An 18,169-nucleotide genomic window follows, 5' to 3' on the forward strand; every position below is an offset into this window, starting at 1 on the left:
AAGAAAGACAAGAAAAGAAAGAAAGAAAGAAAGAAGAAAAGAGAAAAAAGAAGAGAACAAGAAAAGAAGAAAAGCAAGAAAGAAAGAAAAAAGAAAAAAACGAAGAAAAGAAATAAAGAAAGAAAGAAAGAAGACGCAGGAAAGAAAGAATAGAAAGAAAAAGAGAAAAGAAAGAAAGAGAGAAGAAAGGAAAAGAAAGGAAAGAAAATGAAAAGATTAGCTAGGTGTGGTGGTGCATGCCTGCAGTCCCAGCTCCTCAGGAGGCTGAGATGAGAGGATCACTTGAGTCCAGGATATCAAGGCTAAGTGAACTGTGATCACACAGTTGCACTCCGACCTGGTTGATGGAGTAAGACTCTGACACACACACACACACACACACACACACACACACACACACACACACACGCCGAGTTCTGATATATCATAGTCTTGCAAGATGTTACCATTGGAGGAAAGGATACAAGAGATTTTTCTATTTTTTTTTACATCTGCATGGGAATTTTTAATTATCTCAAAATGGAGGAAAAAAAGGTGTGGCTTGAACAGAATACCCTGCAATTTTGATTGCAAAATTCCATCTATAGACTGCTCAGTGGTGCTTGTGTTTAGGAAAACACTTAGGTTTTCACTTAGGGAAGCTCTCCTTCCTCTCCATTTCCTGACAACCTACCCACACTGTCTCTGTACACCTGAAGAGGTGATTCCTCAGGAAGATGAGAGAAGGCTTTCAAAAGCCTGTTGCTATTAGTAATAAAGCCAACTTGTTCCATTACAGGAGTGTTTTTGGTGGTCTTGGGCTCTGAAGGACTGACAAAAATGGAGTGTCATGAGATTCTTCTGAAGTCCTTGCTGCCTTAAGCAAGTACCCTTGACTCAGTAATGATGCATACATGTGGGACCCTGTTCATGGCTAGGCTCTGATATTTTGTTGAGAACTGTCAGCAATGTGTTTATTTTGTTTTCCTAGGAATAGATCCTCAGAGTCTTTCTATTCTGTAAAACTTGTTGCAAATCTAGTCAGTCGGAAATATTGTTTTCTAGCCTCTAACATCTGTTCTATGATTTGTCTATTGTCCTGAGTGTTGTTCGTTTATACAAGGAAAAGTCCATAAGGCAAGGATAAGCCAAGCCCCCATAAGTCTGTCCTCTGGCTCCAGGGACTGAGAATTCAGGACTCATATGCTTTGGACAAACTTTGGCCTTTGGATAAACTTTGTGTCAGGTCACCATTTCAAAACTTGTAAGGACTTCCTCTGTCTTATCTTTGTGAGCTTGAGAACTACTTTTTTTCCGTTTCTCAGCCCTCATTGTAGGCAATTGACCTTTGCCCAAATTCTGGAGACTCAAGATCGGAGAATCAAAGTCAGACAAGTTCACCTCTGATGGGCTCCACTCAATCTAAAACTGCACTTCTTCCAGATACCTGTTTCTTTCAGATTTCTGCACTGTAACACAAACATGCATGTTTATCTCTACAGCGGGCACAGTTTCACCAAGGACAATCTGGAATTGCAATGGCCACGCTGAGGAACTTTTAATATAAACATGATGGTTTACTTTAGAGGCACTTTAGAAAAGTGAAGAAATCTTCAAGAGAAGATTGTTCTGTTTGACTAACAGTGATTCTTTTGTTCAAAGTTGGTGACAGCCCCTTCTTTTATTTCCATACTTTAGGAATTAATAAGTGCTGGTTAATTGACAAAATCGCCAAGAGCTTAAACCAATTTTAATGTTACTCTTTTTTTATTTCAAAATCTATTCTTTTACATATAAACCTTCCTCCCTCTCTTTTCAGAGGGAACATAATTAGCCTTTTTTTTTTTGGTGTTGATTTCATATTCATCTGCAGCAAGTTCCCTTTTCTTTCTTTTTTTCCCTCTATTTCCCCTCCTCTCTTTCTCTTTTCCTCTCTCTTCAGAAATTAATCTTTACCTTATCAATGAGCCATTCACTTTTTGTGTGCACATTCAAGGGACATCTAGTTCAGATAAATAGGCAAAATGTCTGAAAAAAAAGGGAAAAAATGTTATTAAACTGCATTTCTTTCTGTGGACACTAACAGTATATTTACATAGTAGCCTTTATTATAATTATGAGAAAAGAAGAAAAGGCATTATATATAAGTTAAAAGATTACATGTTTGGCATGATTCAGAGTCTTCAAAAAATTACTTTAATACAAAAACTAGTGTCAGTCCAACATTCTGGTTTCTACAAGGCCAGAGTTAAATTTTTTTTTATTAAACTGAATTTTCTACACTGGTTGTATGAGTTCAACAAGATTCCACTATTTCTATAACTTGTCTAAATTTAGAATTTTAGTTTAATATATATAAAATTGTATTAAACAAAAGTGAATGATAATAATAAATGCCTTTATAATTTTTATAAAATTCTTACAATGCTACAAATCATAAGATTTCATTTGTTAACTAAAATTGCAATTTGCTGATCCTTAACAAACTTTAAGGACTTAGACAAGTGGTTAATTGATAATAATCCTTTAGATGCCTAGACAATTTCTAAATAAGAAACATAAAAACGCTGGTCATTAAATACAATTATGTTTATTTCTTAAAATGACAATAGATTAACAAAATATGCAAATTCCTTTGAATATCATATATTTACATATTGAAATTGTTTAAATTGTATGCAATAAATGCTAGTAGACCAAAAAAAACTAAGTAAGTTATGTTTTCTCTCCTTTTTCTTTTGTGCCTAAAGAAAAGGAAGGTTGATTACTTTGGTTAAAGATGATAATTAATGTAAATGCTTAATGCAGAGAAACACAAAATGTATACCGGATAATAAATATCCTGCTGATTTTCTGTTTATTAGGAAAGTTGAAACCATTTATTCAGAGGGTAAATTTTATTTTGACATACATATTATTTTATCTAATAGATTTAATTTTAAAACTATAGTTAAAATGTAAAATTTAAAATGTATTATCTATTTGTATATTTACATATCTATGTATGCCTAAATGTATACATGTAAAGGTATATTAATAAATTCTCTACTGTAGAATGTTACATGAATGATGTACAAAAAGGATAAAATTAGAATTGGAGTTTTTTTAATATACAAAACTTAAGTTATGCTATGCCGATATTAGTAAATATTTCTTTTTGTTAATAAAATATTCTGTTAACTTTCAGTGTTTTTTGACACTTCTAAATCATTTTTAAAAAGACTCCTTGCTTTAATAAAACGTTGTTTCTAATGACTATTGTTAATTGCTATGTGTTTTTACAATGTCTTCTGTAATTATTTATGGACCCTAGATAGTTATGACTTATATCTTGTCTCCCAGAACAACTATTCTTGATTCCTTCCAAAATTCAGTCCCCAAATTCAGAATAATCAGGCTATTAATAATGTCCTTTGTGCCTAAACTATCTTCGGTTTTACTGTAATGGCCATTAGGTAACACAAGATTTGTTTTGTCATTCTATGAAAGGAAAGACAATGGGAATAATCAGATTTTCAAATATCCTTTGAATTTAAATTAATTTAAAATTATTATGAGAGCTCTTTTATTTATCAAACTTACTAATAAAAAGCTGATAAAAATATTTTTATTTTTTCTAAGTTAATTATATTTAAGTAAAATATGCTAATATAAATATCTTTTAAGGATTGTACCCTTTTTTTGAGTTAAAAAAAGAATGCTGTTTAAGCACAAAGATTACTGTAATAACTGTGTAACAAAATATCTTTTCCCAAGATTCTCAATTAGCAACCCCACTTTACTTTTTTGTCATGAGAAGTCTGAAAAAACACTAGGGGCTTTGACTCAATGACATGGGACTCATCAAAAATCTATTATTTATTTCAGTCTTTCATTAGCTCCAGTAGTCACAGCATAGTTGTCTTGTCTAAGAGTTTTAGCAGCTGCAGCAAAGCTTGTGGAAGCTGGAGTGACTTAGTCAAACTAGTTCTAGGGTCTACACTAAACCTAATAATTTCCCTGTTTTATTGATAGATATAACTCAAGATTTTTCAGCTAGTCACTTAATCTCTGAGGAAATTGTTGGTTTCCCTTCAAATATCACCGTTCATCACTGTAACACTCTAAACCCAGTGACCCTCTCTCCTTCATCTGTAGAAAAAGAAGCTGATGATTTATTATCTCTGTTGAGGAACTCTCCATACCTTGCATGGACCTTCTATAGACTCCCTTGGATATCCATAATTTAACTTTGCTTGTTGTTGGTTCAGACTGAAAAAACAAACAAACGAACAAAAAGTAAAAATTGACCAGTAGGATATGCTGTCACTGACTTTGTGATAGCAAGTCTAGGTAAAGCTAGACTTAAATAAGTTCAGATGGCAAAGTAAATTGCCCTCATTCAGACCTGCAAGCTGACAAAAGAAAAAAGAACACTTATACACTGATATTGGCATTTGATTTGGGATTAGTCTTGAATTCAAAATGCATTGAAAAAGAAGAGGTCTCCAATAACAAGTTCTGAAATTGAAGCAGTAATTTATAACCTACCAACCAAAAAAAAAAAAAAAAGCCCAGGAGCAGATGGATTCACAGCTGAATTCTACCAGAGGTACAAAGAGGAGCTGGTACCATTCCTTCTGAACCAATTCCAAACAATAGAAAAAGAGGGACTCCTCTCTAATTCATTTTATGAGGCCAGCATCAACCTGATGCCAAAACCTGACAGAGACATAACAAAAGAAAACAAGAAATTTTCAGGTCAGTTTCCCTGATGAGCATCAGTGTAAAAATCCTCAATAAAATACTGGCAAACTGAATCCAGGAGCACATCAAAAAGCTTATACACTACAATCCAGTTGGCTTCATCCCTGGGATGCAAGGCTGGTTCAACATACACAAATCAATAAACGTAATCCACCACAGAAACAGAACCAATGACAAAAACCACATGATTATCTCAATAGATGCAGAAAAGGCCTTTGATATAATTCAACACCCCTTTATGCTAAAAACTCTCAATAAACTAGATATTGATGAAACACAATTTCAAAATAATAAGAGCTATTTATGACAAACCCACAGCCAATATCATACTGAATAGGCAAAAGCTGGAAGCATTCCCTTTGAAAATACACACAAGACAAGGATGCCCTCTCTCACCACTCCTATTCAACATAGCATTGGAAGTTCTGGCCAGGGCAATCAGGCAAGAGAAAGAAATAAAGCATATTTGAATAGGAAGAGAGGAAGTCAAATTGTCTCTGTTTGCAGATGACATGATTGTATATTTACAAAACCCCATAATCTCAGCCCAAAACCTCCTTCAGCAAACAACTTCAGCAAAGTCTCAGGATACAAAATCAATGTGCAAAAATTACAAGCATTCCTATACACCAATAATAGACAACAAGAGAGCTAAATTATGAGTGAACTCCCATTCACAATTGCTACAAAGAGAATAAAATACCTAGGAATACAACTTACAAGGGATGTGAAGGACCTCTTCAAGGAGAACTACAAACCACTGCTCAAGGAAATAAGAGAGGACACAAACAAATGGAAAAACATTCAGTGTTCATGGATAGGAAGAATCAATATCATGAAAATGGCCATACTGCCTAAAGTAATTTATATATTCAATGCTATCCCCATCTAGCTACCATTGAGTTTCTTCACAGAATTAGAAAAAAAAACTACTTTAAATTTCATATGGAACCAAAAAAGAGGCTGTATAGCCAAGACAATCCTAAGCAAAAAGAACAAAGCTGGAGGCATCATGCTACCTGACTTCAAACTATACTACAAGGCTACAGTAACCAAAACAGTGTGGTCCTGGTACCAAAACAGATATATAGACCAATGGAACAGAACCAAGGCTGCAGAAATAACACCACACATCTGCAACCATCTGATCTTTGACAACCTGACAAAAACAATAAATGGGGAAAGGATTCCCTATTTAATAAATGGTGCTGGGGAAACTGGCTAGGCATATACAGAAAACTGAACCTGGACTCCTTCCTTACACATTATGCAAAAATTAACTCAAGATAGATTAAAGACTTAAACATAAAATGTAAAATAGTAAAAACCCTAGAAGAAAACCTAGTCAATACCATTCAGGACATAGGCATGGACAACGACTTCATGACTGAAACACAAAAGCAATGGCAACAAAAGCCAAAATTGACAAATGGGATCTAATTAAACTAAAGAGCTTCTGCACAGCAAAAGAAACTATCATCAGCGTGAACAGGCAACCTACAGAATGGGAGAAAATTTTTGCAATTTATCCATCAGACAAAGGGCTAATATCCAGAATCTACAAGGAACTTAAACAAATTTATGAGAATAAGCAAACAACCCCATCAAAAGTGGGCAAAGGATACGAACAGACACTTCTCAAAAGAAAACATTTATGTGGCCAACAAACATATGAAGAAAAGCTCATCATCACTGGTCATTAGAAAAATGTAAATCAAAACCACAGTGAGGTACCATCTCAAGCCAGTTAGAATGGCAATCATTAAAAAGTCAGGAAACAACAGATGCTGGAGAGGACGTGGAGAAATAGGAATGCTTTTACACTGTTGGTGGGAATGTAAATTAGTTCAGCCATTATGGAAGGCAGTGTGGTGATTCCTCAAGTATTTAGAACCAGAAATACCTTTTGACCCAGCAATCCCATCACTGGGTATATACCCAAGGGATTATAAATCATTGCACTATAAAGACACATTCACAAGTATGTTTATTGCAGCACTACTCAAAATAGCAAAGACTTGGACCCAACCCAAATGTCCATCAATGATAGACTGGATAAAGAAAATGTGACACATATACACCATGGAATACTATGCAGCCATAAGAAAGGACGAGTTCATGTCCTTTGTAGGGACATGGATGAAGCTGGAAACCATCATTCTCAGCAAACTGACACAGGAACAGAAAAGTAAATACCATAAGTTCTCACTTACAAGTGGGAGTTGAACAATGAGAACACATGGACACAGGGAGGGGAATATCACATAACAGGGCCTATTGGCAGGTGGGCAGCTAGAGGACAGATAGCATTACAAGAAATACCTAATGTAGATGACGGTTTGTCGGGTGCAGCAAACCACCATGGCCCTTGCATACCTATGTAACAAACCTGCACATTCTGCACATGTATCCCATAACTTCAAGTATAACCAAAAAAAAAAAAAAAAAGAAGAAGAAGAAGAGGTCTTCTGACACTACAAGAACACCTATAAAATAGACGAAGTCTCAGATACTTGGGAAGCTGAGGCAGGAGGATTGCTTGAACTCAGGCAGTCGAGGCTACAGTGAGCCATGATTGCACCACTGCACTCCAGAAAAATACATCTGCTGAGGTCCTTACAAGCCTATCAACAAACTCTAATCCTTGAGGAGTGAGAACAAAGATTGAGCCTATCCTGGCTAAAAACAGTTACTTCAGAGACACTCCAGCCTGCTTAGCAGGACTTGTTTGACTTCACTGAAGGAATTTTCCCATCTCTAGTGACACTCCCCCGACCACGACCAAATAAAGAAAACAGCGAATTTCTGTTGTAATTAATGATTTTTAAATTGCCAATATTAATACAGTTTCTGCTTCACCAGGACAGTCCTTCTTATGTGGACATAAGGCTTACGGTCACCTGCCACACACTAACTTTCCTGTGTATTCAGGAAAATTGTTAGAGAATTTCAGTTGTTTAAAACTACCACCCCTCCAGTGGATGTTGTTTCCCTAAAAAGAATGCAAAGAAATCTCCCAAAAACTCAAGCATAGTCTACTTGAGATAACTCTTCAGACAGAGGGCTGCATTCTTGTGTTGCATACTATGTGTTTTGGTCAGCGTTCTTCAGACAGACAGAACCAATAGGATACTATAGAATTATAGATGAGAGATAGATGATAGATAATTGATAGATATCGATAGATAATAGATGATTGATAGATAGATGATAGATTATAAATAACTGATAGATGATAGATAGATGAAGATATTGGATAGATGATGGGTAATTGATAGATGATAATCGATAGATAATAGATGATTGATAGATGATTGACAGATGATAATTGGTAGATACATAATAAGTAGATAGATAGATAGATAGATAGATAGATAGATAGATGAGAGGAGATTTATTAGGGGAATTGGCTTACACAATTATGGAGGCTGAGAAGTCCCACAACAGGCAATCTGCAAGCTAGAGACCCTGGAATGCTAACAGCGTACCTCAGTTGGCCTCAGAACCAGGTGTAATTCTCAGGCTGAGTTTGAAGGCCTGAGAACCCGGGGACCCACTGGTGAAAGTCCTGGAGTCCTAAGGCCAGAGAGCCTGGAGTTCTAATGTCCAAGGGCAGAAGGAGAAGAATGTCCCAGCTCCAGCAGCAAGAGAGCAAATCCCTTTCTCTTATTTTTTGCTCTATTCTGGCCCCAAGCCAATTAGACAGTGCCCACCGATTGAGAGCAGAGGTTCCCCACACAGTCCACTGATTTACACAATAATCTCCTCTGGAAACACCCTCACAGACATATGCAGAAGTCATGCTTTACAAGTTATTCAGATATTCCTTAATCCAGTCAAGTTGACACTTAAAAATGACACTATACAAGCAACGACAACTACAGTTGGACAGTATCACCTAAAACTTGTCTCTGAGCCTGAAAAAAAGTCATAAATTATACTACTTCTTCTCTGGAAGCCTAGGTTTAAATTTAAATTTGTAAGGCAGAGTTGTCATGGATTATCATGTAGCCTTAAATCTCTTCTTAGCTAGCTAAAGAGAAATTTGTGCTAACCACTTCTTGCTGCACATGTATAAATACAATGGAGCAGCCCACGACTGTGGGAGGAAAGCCTATTGGACATCTAGAAAAGAACACACAAATTTGGGGGGACATATTTTCATTGCTTGGGTATGATAATTTGGGTCCCTGTTTTCAGAGACTGTTAGAAGAACTAAAAACCACATTTGCTTCTGCAAAGTCCTACTTCCTGGAATATTATCCTCAAATTACCTAACATGAGCACAAATCTTATAGTATATATAATTCCTGACTAACAACCTTTCCTGAGACACTGCAGTTTCCAATGGTGTGCATTTTCTCTAGATACAAGAAGTCCATGAACCCAATTTTGTTAACGACAGCCATGTCCCTCATGGCCTTTGACTAGAAGACCTTGACCCTGAGAATCCATATAATGATCTAAAGAACAAAGGAGGTATGATAAAGCAGTAGTTAATTTAACGTATCCCAAAAGGTGATTTGTCAACATATTTCTGATGCAGCAAAGAATATTTTTCAATTCTTCTTTAGACATCTATGTGAAGATAATACTCAAAAAACATGGTTGGCATACAAATGAGGTCAAAAAAAAAAAAAGAAAAGAGTTATTAATCCTTCAAGTTAGCACTTCCCACAGTATCTTCCACTAAACACGAATCCATGAGATGCTCTGTAAAGAAAAGACTTTCTTGGTCAAATTAGCCTGAGAAACATGGCAAGCTCTAATATGCCCCTCTTGGAGATTCACAGTACATTTTGAAGTTTCTATGAGGTCCTACAGAAAACAAACAAACAAAAAAAGTCTGATTTACACAGAATTTTGCTGTCTCCTTTTTTTAACCTTGAAAACTTATTTTGCATGCTAACACAGTCTAACATCTCATAGAACTAATGTTCTGCACAATCAGACTTGGGAGAATACTGATGTTGTTATGTAATTTATCTTGAAGATGTTGTCATTTATCTAGAATATGATGTTAACAGAAGAGAAAGGGAACCATCACCTAATAGGCTAGATCAACCAGCAAGGGAGTAAAGGAGCATGGGGTTCAAGAGTTTGCAGTCAGGGAGTTCTAAGAAATTGCAATGGGGTAAATCAGCATTTCTGAGCATACTTTACTTCATTTGGAAAATGGAGGTTGTACTAGTTTCCTAGGGCTATCTTAACAATATATCACAAACAGGGTAGCTTAAAACAACAGAAATCTATTTTCTCTCACACAATTCTGGAGGCCAGAAGTCTGTAATCAAGGTGTCAGCAGGGGATATGGTTTGGATCTGTGTTCACCCAGATCTTATGTTCAATTGTAATCTCCAGTGTTGGAGGTGGGGCCTGGTGGGAGGTGATTGGATCATGGGAACAATTTCACATGATTGGTTTAGCACCATCCCCTCGGTGCTGTTCTCGTGATAGTGAGTGAGTTCTCGTGAGTTCTCATGAATGTTTAAAAGTGTATAGCACCTCCCCCTTCTCTCTTCCTCCTGCTTCTGCCATGTAAGACAACTGCTCCTGCTTCACCTTACGCCACGAGTTAAAGTTCCCCCAGGCCTCCCCAGAAGCAGAAGCCGCCATGCTTCTTGTACAGCCTATGGAACCATGAGCCCATTAAAACCTCTTTTCTTTAGAAATTACCCAGTCTCAGGTACTTCTTTATAGCAGTGTGACAGTGGACTAATACAGCAGGGCTGTGCTTCCTTCGAAGGCTCTTGGGAAGAATCCATCCTTGTCTCTTCTAGTTTCGGGTGGTTACCAGCAATCCTTGGCATTTCTTGCCTTACAGACATGTGACTCCAATCTCTTGACTCTGTCATTATTGGCATTTTCCTTGTGTCTCTTCACGTCGTCTTTTCTCTGCGTTTCTGTGTCTTTTCCTTTTCTTATAAGGACACCAGTCATATTGGGCTTAGGGTCCACCATATTCAGTATGACTTCATCTTAACATTACATCTGCAAAGACCTTATTTCCAAATAAGGCCACTTTCACAGGTACCTGAGGTTAGGACTTGGACATATTGTTTGGGAGTACATAACTCAACCACAACAAGGATATATAAGATCTATTTCTTAGAGTTGTTGTATTATATGAGAGGTAGAGAGACAGTGTGTGCTTCTCAGGGTACTTGGCACTAAGTGCTTCCTCATTGTTCCACCTTTGTGAATGAATGTAGGGATGATCTAACTTTAACATCTGTCATCTCATTAGCTACCAAGGATGAATTGATGACGTAAACTCTCACATGCACATAAGGTATAAAAAGTAAACTCCTCTTGATGCTTGCTAGAAAGACATCAAGAGGAGTTTACTTTTTATACCTTATGTGAACATGAGAGTTGATGCCATCTCTCTATAGAAACACAGATTACTCCGATTATTCTGACATGCTCATAATGAGAATCTCTCAAGATTACTCCACTCCTTTACTCAAAGCCTGTTTCTTCCATGGAACCCTCTGATAACTCATCTGCTCAGCGAAGTTTCTCTGGAAGAGGGACTATGGACCTGTCATCCCAACATTTTGGGAGGCCAAGGTGGGAGGATCACTTGAGGTCCAGAGTTCAAGATCAGCCTGGTCAATATAGTGGGAGCCCCCCCCCCCCCATCTTTACAAAAAGTAATTTTAAAAAATTAGCCAGGCATGGTGGTGTGCACCTGTCATCCTGGCTACTCAGGAGGCTGAGGCAAGAGGATTGCTTGAGCCCAGGAATTTGAGGTTGCAGTGAGTTATGATCATGCCACTGTACTCCAGTCTGGATGACAGGGTGAGACTCTCTGTCTGTAAAATAAATTTTTTAAAAAAGTGACTATGGATTGTGAACTGGAAGAATGCAATAAAAGGAAAGTTGGATGCCCCATTATAATCCCCATTCTAAATTTACGAAACAGAATTCTGGGTTAAAAATTAGTTTCCTGTCTGGCAAAGATTTCATGATGAAGATGCCAAAACAAAAGCAAAAATTGATAAATGGGATGTAATTAAACTTAAAAGCTTCTGCAGAGCAAAAGAAACTATCAGCAGAGTAACAGACCACCTATAGAATAGGAGAAAATTTTTGCAAACTATCCATCTGACAAAGGTCTAATATCCAGCATTTATAAAGAACTTAAGCCAACCTATAAGAAAGAAAACTCCATTAAAAGTAGACAAAGGACATGAACAGAAACTTTTAAAAAGAAGACATATTATTCATGTGGCCAATAAGCATATGAAAAAAGCTCAATATCACTGATCATTAGATAAATGCAAATCAAAAACACAATGAGATAACATTTCACACCAGTCAGAATGGCTATTATCAAAAAGTTAAAGAAAAACAGATGCTGGTGAGGTTGCAGATAAAAGAAAATGCTTATACACTATTTGTGGGAGTGTAAATCAGTTCAGACATTGTGGAAAGTTGTCTGAGGATTCTTCAAAGAGCTAAAAACAGAACTACCATTTGACCCAGCAATTCCACTACTGGGTATATACCTAAAGGAATATAAATCATTCTATCATAAAGACACATGCATGCATATGTTCATTGCAGCACTATTCACAATAGCAAAGACATGGAATCAACCTACATGCCCATCAATGGTAGACTGGATAAAGAAAATGTGGTACATATACACCATGGAATACTATACAACCATCAAAAAGAACGAGATCATGTCCTTTGCAGGAACATGGATGGAGCTGGAGGCCATCATCCTTAGCAAACTTACGTAGGAAGAGAAAACCAAATACCACAAGTTCTAACTTACAAGTGGGAGCTAAATTATGAGAACAGATGGACACAAAGAGAAGAACAACAGACACTGAGATCTCCTTGAGATCTGGATGGGGGAGAAGGGAGAGAATCAGAAAAAATAGTTATTGGGTACTAAGCTTAGTACTTGAGTGACAAAATAATCCATACAAGAAATCCCTGTGACACGAATATACCTATATAACAAACCTGCACATGTACCCCTGAATCTACAGTAAAAGTTAAAAAAAATTAGTTCCCTATTAGTTCTGTGGGTGTAGTTCCCTATGAGTTCTATGGGTATAAGTTGATTTCTTGAGAACTGATATAATGCAATTTCTCATGTGCAGAGCTAAGCATCCAATCCCATTTCTGGGTTGACTGCTGGGGCCTTAGTTCTGATTACATGGATAATGGCTCTCTCGTTTTGATGTATCTCAACAGCAAGTCTGAGGTTCCTAGCTTAGATTGTAAGGTGAATGGTGAGGCCATTAGCTGGAATGGGGACCACATACTTTAGAACTCAGGAGACAGGTCAGGGTGGCAGATATAAGTCAGGGAAATAGTCACATAGAGGCTGGAACTCTGTGAGCCTGACTCAGGAAAGTGAACACAACAAAACTAGAAGCTTGGAGATAATGTCTTAACTCAATCTTACAGTGAATTATACTTTCTGTCAGTTGGCAGGGCCAGGACAGCAGGACTAAATGCACAATCAGAAGGTACTCCGTTGGAATACTAGAGGTGGTACAGGCAGCTTGCACAAGCCAGGTCAATAAAGAAAATGTGGAGCTGGATTAATGTCATAATTATGTGTCAGCTCTGGATGGGCAGGGCACTAGAACCAGAGTTAACACACAGAGTCTAGGGGACAAGGAGACAAGGCATGAGAACTAAGACTGATATGGAATCAGTCAGAGGAGCTTTTACATAAAGATTTCATTACAAATGGCCTTTTATTGAAAAGGACATTCTTGTCCATCCACATAGCCATACAGAACCTACTTTAGTCTTAAAGAACCTGACTTTAGAGCCAAGATTCTGTTAGAATCGTAGGGAAAGCTTACAGTTTAAGAAGTTAGAGAAGGGACTGAAAAAGTAGAAATAGATTTGAAAGCTTTGATTTAACTCTTTGATCATGAAGACCACCACTTGTTCTATCTCCAGATCAAAAGGGCTGTGAATTGCAGCGAAAAGGGCAGCTTGAGAGAGGCCGGACCAAGCCCTGGACTTCTCCCTTGCTGGAATATAGCAGGCCCTCAGGGACACTGTAAGATACAGATGCTGGGGTAAGTTCCTTGTCAAAGGCAGGGCGTGAAATCCAGTAGGCATGACCACAGACAAGAGGTCACCGAAAACAACAGTAATTGGTCATCTACCAAGGATTTGAGGGGAGCAGGTAGACCAAAAACAGACCCCAGCAATAAGGACTTCTTAAGCAACTGGGGAGGAAGGCAGACCTCACTGGGGAAGTCCGTTTGTAAGCAGCAAGGCCCTTACTACCAGGCCACAGTGCAAGAAGAGAACTTCAGACTTAGGAGGAGGCATAGCTAGTGCAGGTGGACCCTGAGTCCTGAGTTCTGAGTTAGACAAAGACTTGAGCGCAGAGACTCAGACCAAGAATGCCAAAACAAGGGTCCATTTCCCCTAATGAACTGGGAACAACATCTCAGGAACAAAGAGAAGTTTAATGTTAGAATTGAGGCACAAGATCAAGATCAGAGCAACACCAAGGGCAACACTGAGTTCTAGAATTGTTTCAGTTCCTCTGCTTGAGGTTGGGGTTGGTTCTAGGCCCCACAGTAGGCTGGATGGGAATGGGAAATAAGAGTGATAGATGGTTGTCAAACGGCCGCAGTTGTAGGGAGAGTATAATCACAGAAGCCAGAGGCGTTGATATTAAGAGCATCTTATTCCCCAGAAAGCTAAAGGAAAAAAAAAAAAAAATACACAAACATCCTTCCTAGAAACCTCATGTAGCTAAAGGCTACCAGCAAAAAGCAGGGCCAGCCCACATTCAAAATTCCTTTTAGCTCAACACTTTCTCTTGAGAAACCTTTAAACTATTTTGATTGTACTTTCCTGCCAATATAAAATACATTTGACTACACCACACTGCAACATTTCACTAGACTGAAGAAAAAAAAAAGAAAAAAGAAAGAAAAGAAAAGAAAATTGTCTGCTAGATGTGACTGTAAAAATTAGCCAGACCAATGAAGTATGTGACAGGAAACTGAGAAATATATGAAGAGGTAAATTCAAGGGAAACGGGGAAATAATTTGGCAGCATAATTTCCACGGCCTTAATGGGAGAGGAGTGAGCATATGCACAGCTTACTGTACTGAAAGGGGATTCAGAACAAAGACAGAATTAAGACTTCATCTCCTGCAGCTTTGCTGGTAATTAAACAACAAAGAAGAGACAGGGAGCAGCAGCAGCAGATGGAGATTCCATATTTGAGTTAGGAAGAAAACCAAACATGCTGCGTGACCAGTTAAAGTCTGATGAGGGTGAATAGCTTACGTCGATGCTTAGAATGTTGTCACAGTGATAGCAAAGCTGCAACTGTTCCGGATCTCACAGATGTTATTTTTATTTATACTTAGAAAAATGTATCTTTTGATACATTCTTATGGGATCATTAGATATTGGCACAGACTCCTCCCCCACTAACCACTCTCCGTCAACACTGACTATGAGCAGAAATTTGAATCTGTGTCCTGCCCGTGGAGTCTGAAGACGCATTGACACAAACAAACCCAGAATAGCCACAAGCAGTGTACAATTAGACAACGAGCTGCCCTGACCTTGTGGCAAATTGCTACAGTGCAAATAACCTGGAGAACAGAGGTTGGTACACTTTGCATCATCTTAACAAGGAAATAATGATAGGTTTCTGTGAAGAGCAGCCCTGAGACAGAAGGGGAAAACTGGTAGACCTGCCATGCGGAAGCCTCCCTAGTTGCTACTCAGTGACCTTCTGAGTATACTGTTTGCCCACTGTCTCTGCCATCTGTAACTCCCACATTGGAAACCCTTCTGGTAAACTGGCATCAAGGTTCTTGACTTTCTGATTGCTACCCTTAAGGCTCCTCACTTCAAGCTATCTGTCTTTGTCAAACCTGCCCAAGGGCTCTGGGGAAAGGCATTTCCTTTATCAGCCCACCCCACCTCAAGCCACAGATGCTCCTTCATCCAACAAGGGGCAGCAACAGCGAGTTGTACTCTGTTACTCTGTGCCGGGCACTCTGCCATGCTCCTTATGTTACTAACGCAATTAGTCCTCAAACAATCCTTGCTACTCTTACTTGATAACAGCTCTAAGTACTCTGATTTGGTCATTTTATAGATGAGAAGACCAAAGTGCACAGGCATGGAATAACTTGTGTGCCCAAATTCCCTTGCAAGTTAGTGTAGGATGTGGCTTGAATCCAGTTGTCTGCTCAATCAAAACACTGTCCTGCTTCTCTGAGCCACATATTATTCAGCCCTGTGTATATGACAGTGAAGAAAACATGATCTCGGACCAAAAGGAACCTCCGGGGTGATGTCTGGGTCAAACAAGTCAACAGGACAAAGCTCTGTGAGGAAGAAGGGCCCACAGATAGAAACCTCGAGAGTGCTATGAGAATGAAGGGGAGGGACCACACCAGCCTTGGGGAATGGGGGGGAGATTTTTTAAGGTTCTGAGGGAGACGAATTGACTAAGGAGAGAGGGACAGGGACTTTGGGCAGTGGAAAACGATGTCCAAAGCCCCAAGTTGAGAGCACATGGCAAGTTGGGGAAGTGTAAGTAATATAGTAGAGACTAGGTGAAGCATTCAAGGAGGATGGGTGGGCAGAGAGTGGTTCCAGAGGGCCTTTTTCCATACCAAGGAATTGGGGTTTCATCCTGAGGGCAGTGAGAGCCTCTGAAAGCTGGAGAGCAGACCTGCATTTCAGAAAGGTGACACTGGCAGCAGATGAGGACAGTTTGGGAGGCAAGCCCGAGTACAGAGAGGTGAGTAGGGGTGCTCTTGTGATTGTGCAGGACAGAGAGGCTGCACAGACCTGGATGGGACTGAGAGCTATAAAGGAGTGAGAACTGACCAGACTGTGGGTGGACTAAATATAGAAGGTCAGGGAAAAGGGAAGTCAAGGTTCATCTCAGGTATTAGGGGAAGGAAGTGGTGCCTTTCATGAATAAAAGGAACCTATGGAGAAAATGCTGATTGGGCTAAAGAAATGGGGAGTTTAATTTGGGGCATTTTGGATTTGAGGCATTCAAGAAATAGGCAAATGGAGCTGTCCTGTTGCTATATAGCTGGGGAGGAGGAACTAGGTGAACCTGAACCTGATAAATGTAAGGCTGTCAGCACTTGATGGTAACTGAAGCCAGAGGAGTGGAGAGGCTCACACAGAGGGGTGTGAGAACAAAGGAGGATAGAACCTTGGGGAACACCAACAATTAAGGGACAGGCAGAGAGAAGAGGCTGGAACGATGATTGAGAAAGACTGGCCAAATGATACAAGGAGAGTCAAGAACACAATGCCAAGAAGGCTGAGAAAAAGACTCCTTTAAGAAGAAGTGAGTGTTCAATGGGAATAAAAAGTAACAGGTGGTCCCAGTGTGGTGACTCATGCCTGTAATCCCAGCACTCTGGGAGGCCGAGGTGGGCAGATCACTTGAGGCCAGGAGTTCAAGACAAGCCTTGCCAACATGGCAAAACCTCAACTCTACTAAAACTACAAAAATTACCCTCTCTGTACTTGGGCTTGCCTCTACCAAACTGTCCTCATCTGCTGCCAGTGTCACCTCTCTAGAACACAGATTTGCTCTCCAAATTTCAGAGGCTCTCACTGCCCTCAGGATGAAACCCCAATTCCTTGGTATGGAGAAATGTGGTGGTGCTTGCCTATAAATCCCACATACTCAGGAGGCTGAGGCACAAGAATGACTTGAACCCTGAAGGCAGAGGTTGCAGCAGTGAGCCGAGATTGCACCACTGCCCTCCAGCCTGGGTGACGGAGTGAGACCCTGTCTCAAAAAAAAAAAAAGTACCAGGTGATTCAGTAACAGGAAAGTTATCAGTGATCAGAGGGGTTGCGTAGAAAGCTGAAGGCAGGAAGCTAATTAAAAAAAAACAAAAAGCAGCAGTTGAGACAGTGACCTCAGGAAGGAGAGAGGATGCCTTTGAGTTCTACAGTTACTGCAAAAGGTTTGTTGCTGGACGAAGACTTTCAGTCAGGGAGGGAGGATGTGTACTTCTTCTCCCTGGGTCACCGTGACTCTTACTCGCGGTGCATCTTTCTCATGTAACTTCAGTTTCTTCCTCTGTTCATCTCTCCTCCTCTCTGAACATCATACACCTGAGCCATAGTATGGTAGAATGTACAGTCTACCAGAAATCCAGGAGACCAGGCTTGACTCTCAACCTTCCTACTCTGTAGCTGTGTAACTTTTGCTCTCTGAGCACCAAATGCTAGTGATTCCTCCTACCAAACTCTGTGACCAACTGAAATTCTGTACCATTTCTTCTTGTTGTTTTGCACCTAGACACCCTGAACCAGAGGACTCTGGTGTTGTTTCTTTGTGATTATCTTCTTCCTAATCTACAGCAATATGCCTTCCCTGCCCCATGCCCTCCACCTCAGAGGAGCCCCTCCTCAGAATTTTACATGACTAAGATT

General features: G+C 39.3%; 1 protein-coding gene across 3 annotated transcripts in view; it reads right to left on the reverse strand.

Annotated features, from left to right (window-relative positions):
* Window positions 1-18,169, reverse strand: part of CYSLTR2 (cysteinyl leukotriene receptor 2) — a 51,172-nt gene that overhangs the window by 13,608 nt on the left and 19,395 nt on the right. Inside the window, exons 2-3 of one of the 3 annotated variants that reach the window (XM_030922331.1) lie at window positions 4,164-4,230; window positions 1,936-2,007 (exon numbers count right to left, since the gene is read on the reverse strand). The exons of 1 other annotated variant lie outside the window; for it this stretch is intronic. In XM_030922331.1, coding sequence (XP_030778191.1) covers window positions 1,936-1,970 — 35 coding nt within the window. In that variant the 5' untranslated portion in view covers window positions 1,971-2,007; window positions 4,164-4,230. The remainder of the gene's footprint in view (window positions 1-1,935; window positions 2,008-4,163; window positions 4,231-18,169) is intronic. One more of the 3 variants, XM_030922333.1, reaches the window with a different exon arrangement.

The sequence above is a fragment of the Rhinopithecus roxellana genome, chromosome 18, assembly GCF_007565055.1.
Source record: "Rhinopithecus roxellana isolate Shanxi Qingling chromosome 18, ASM756505v1, whole genome shotgun sequence".
Taxonomy (NCBI): Eukaryota; Metazoa; Chordata; class Mammalia; order Primates; family Cercopithecidae; genus Rhinopithecus; species Rhinopithecus roxellana.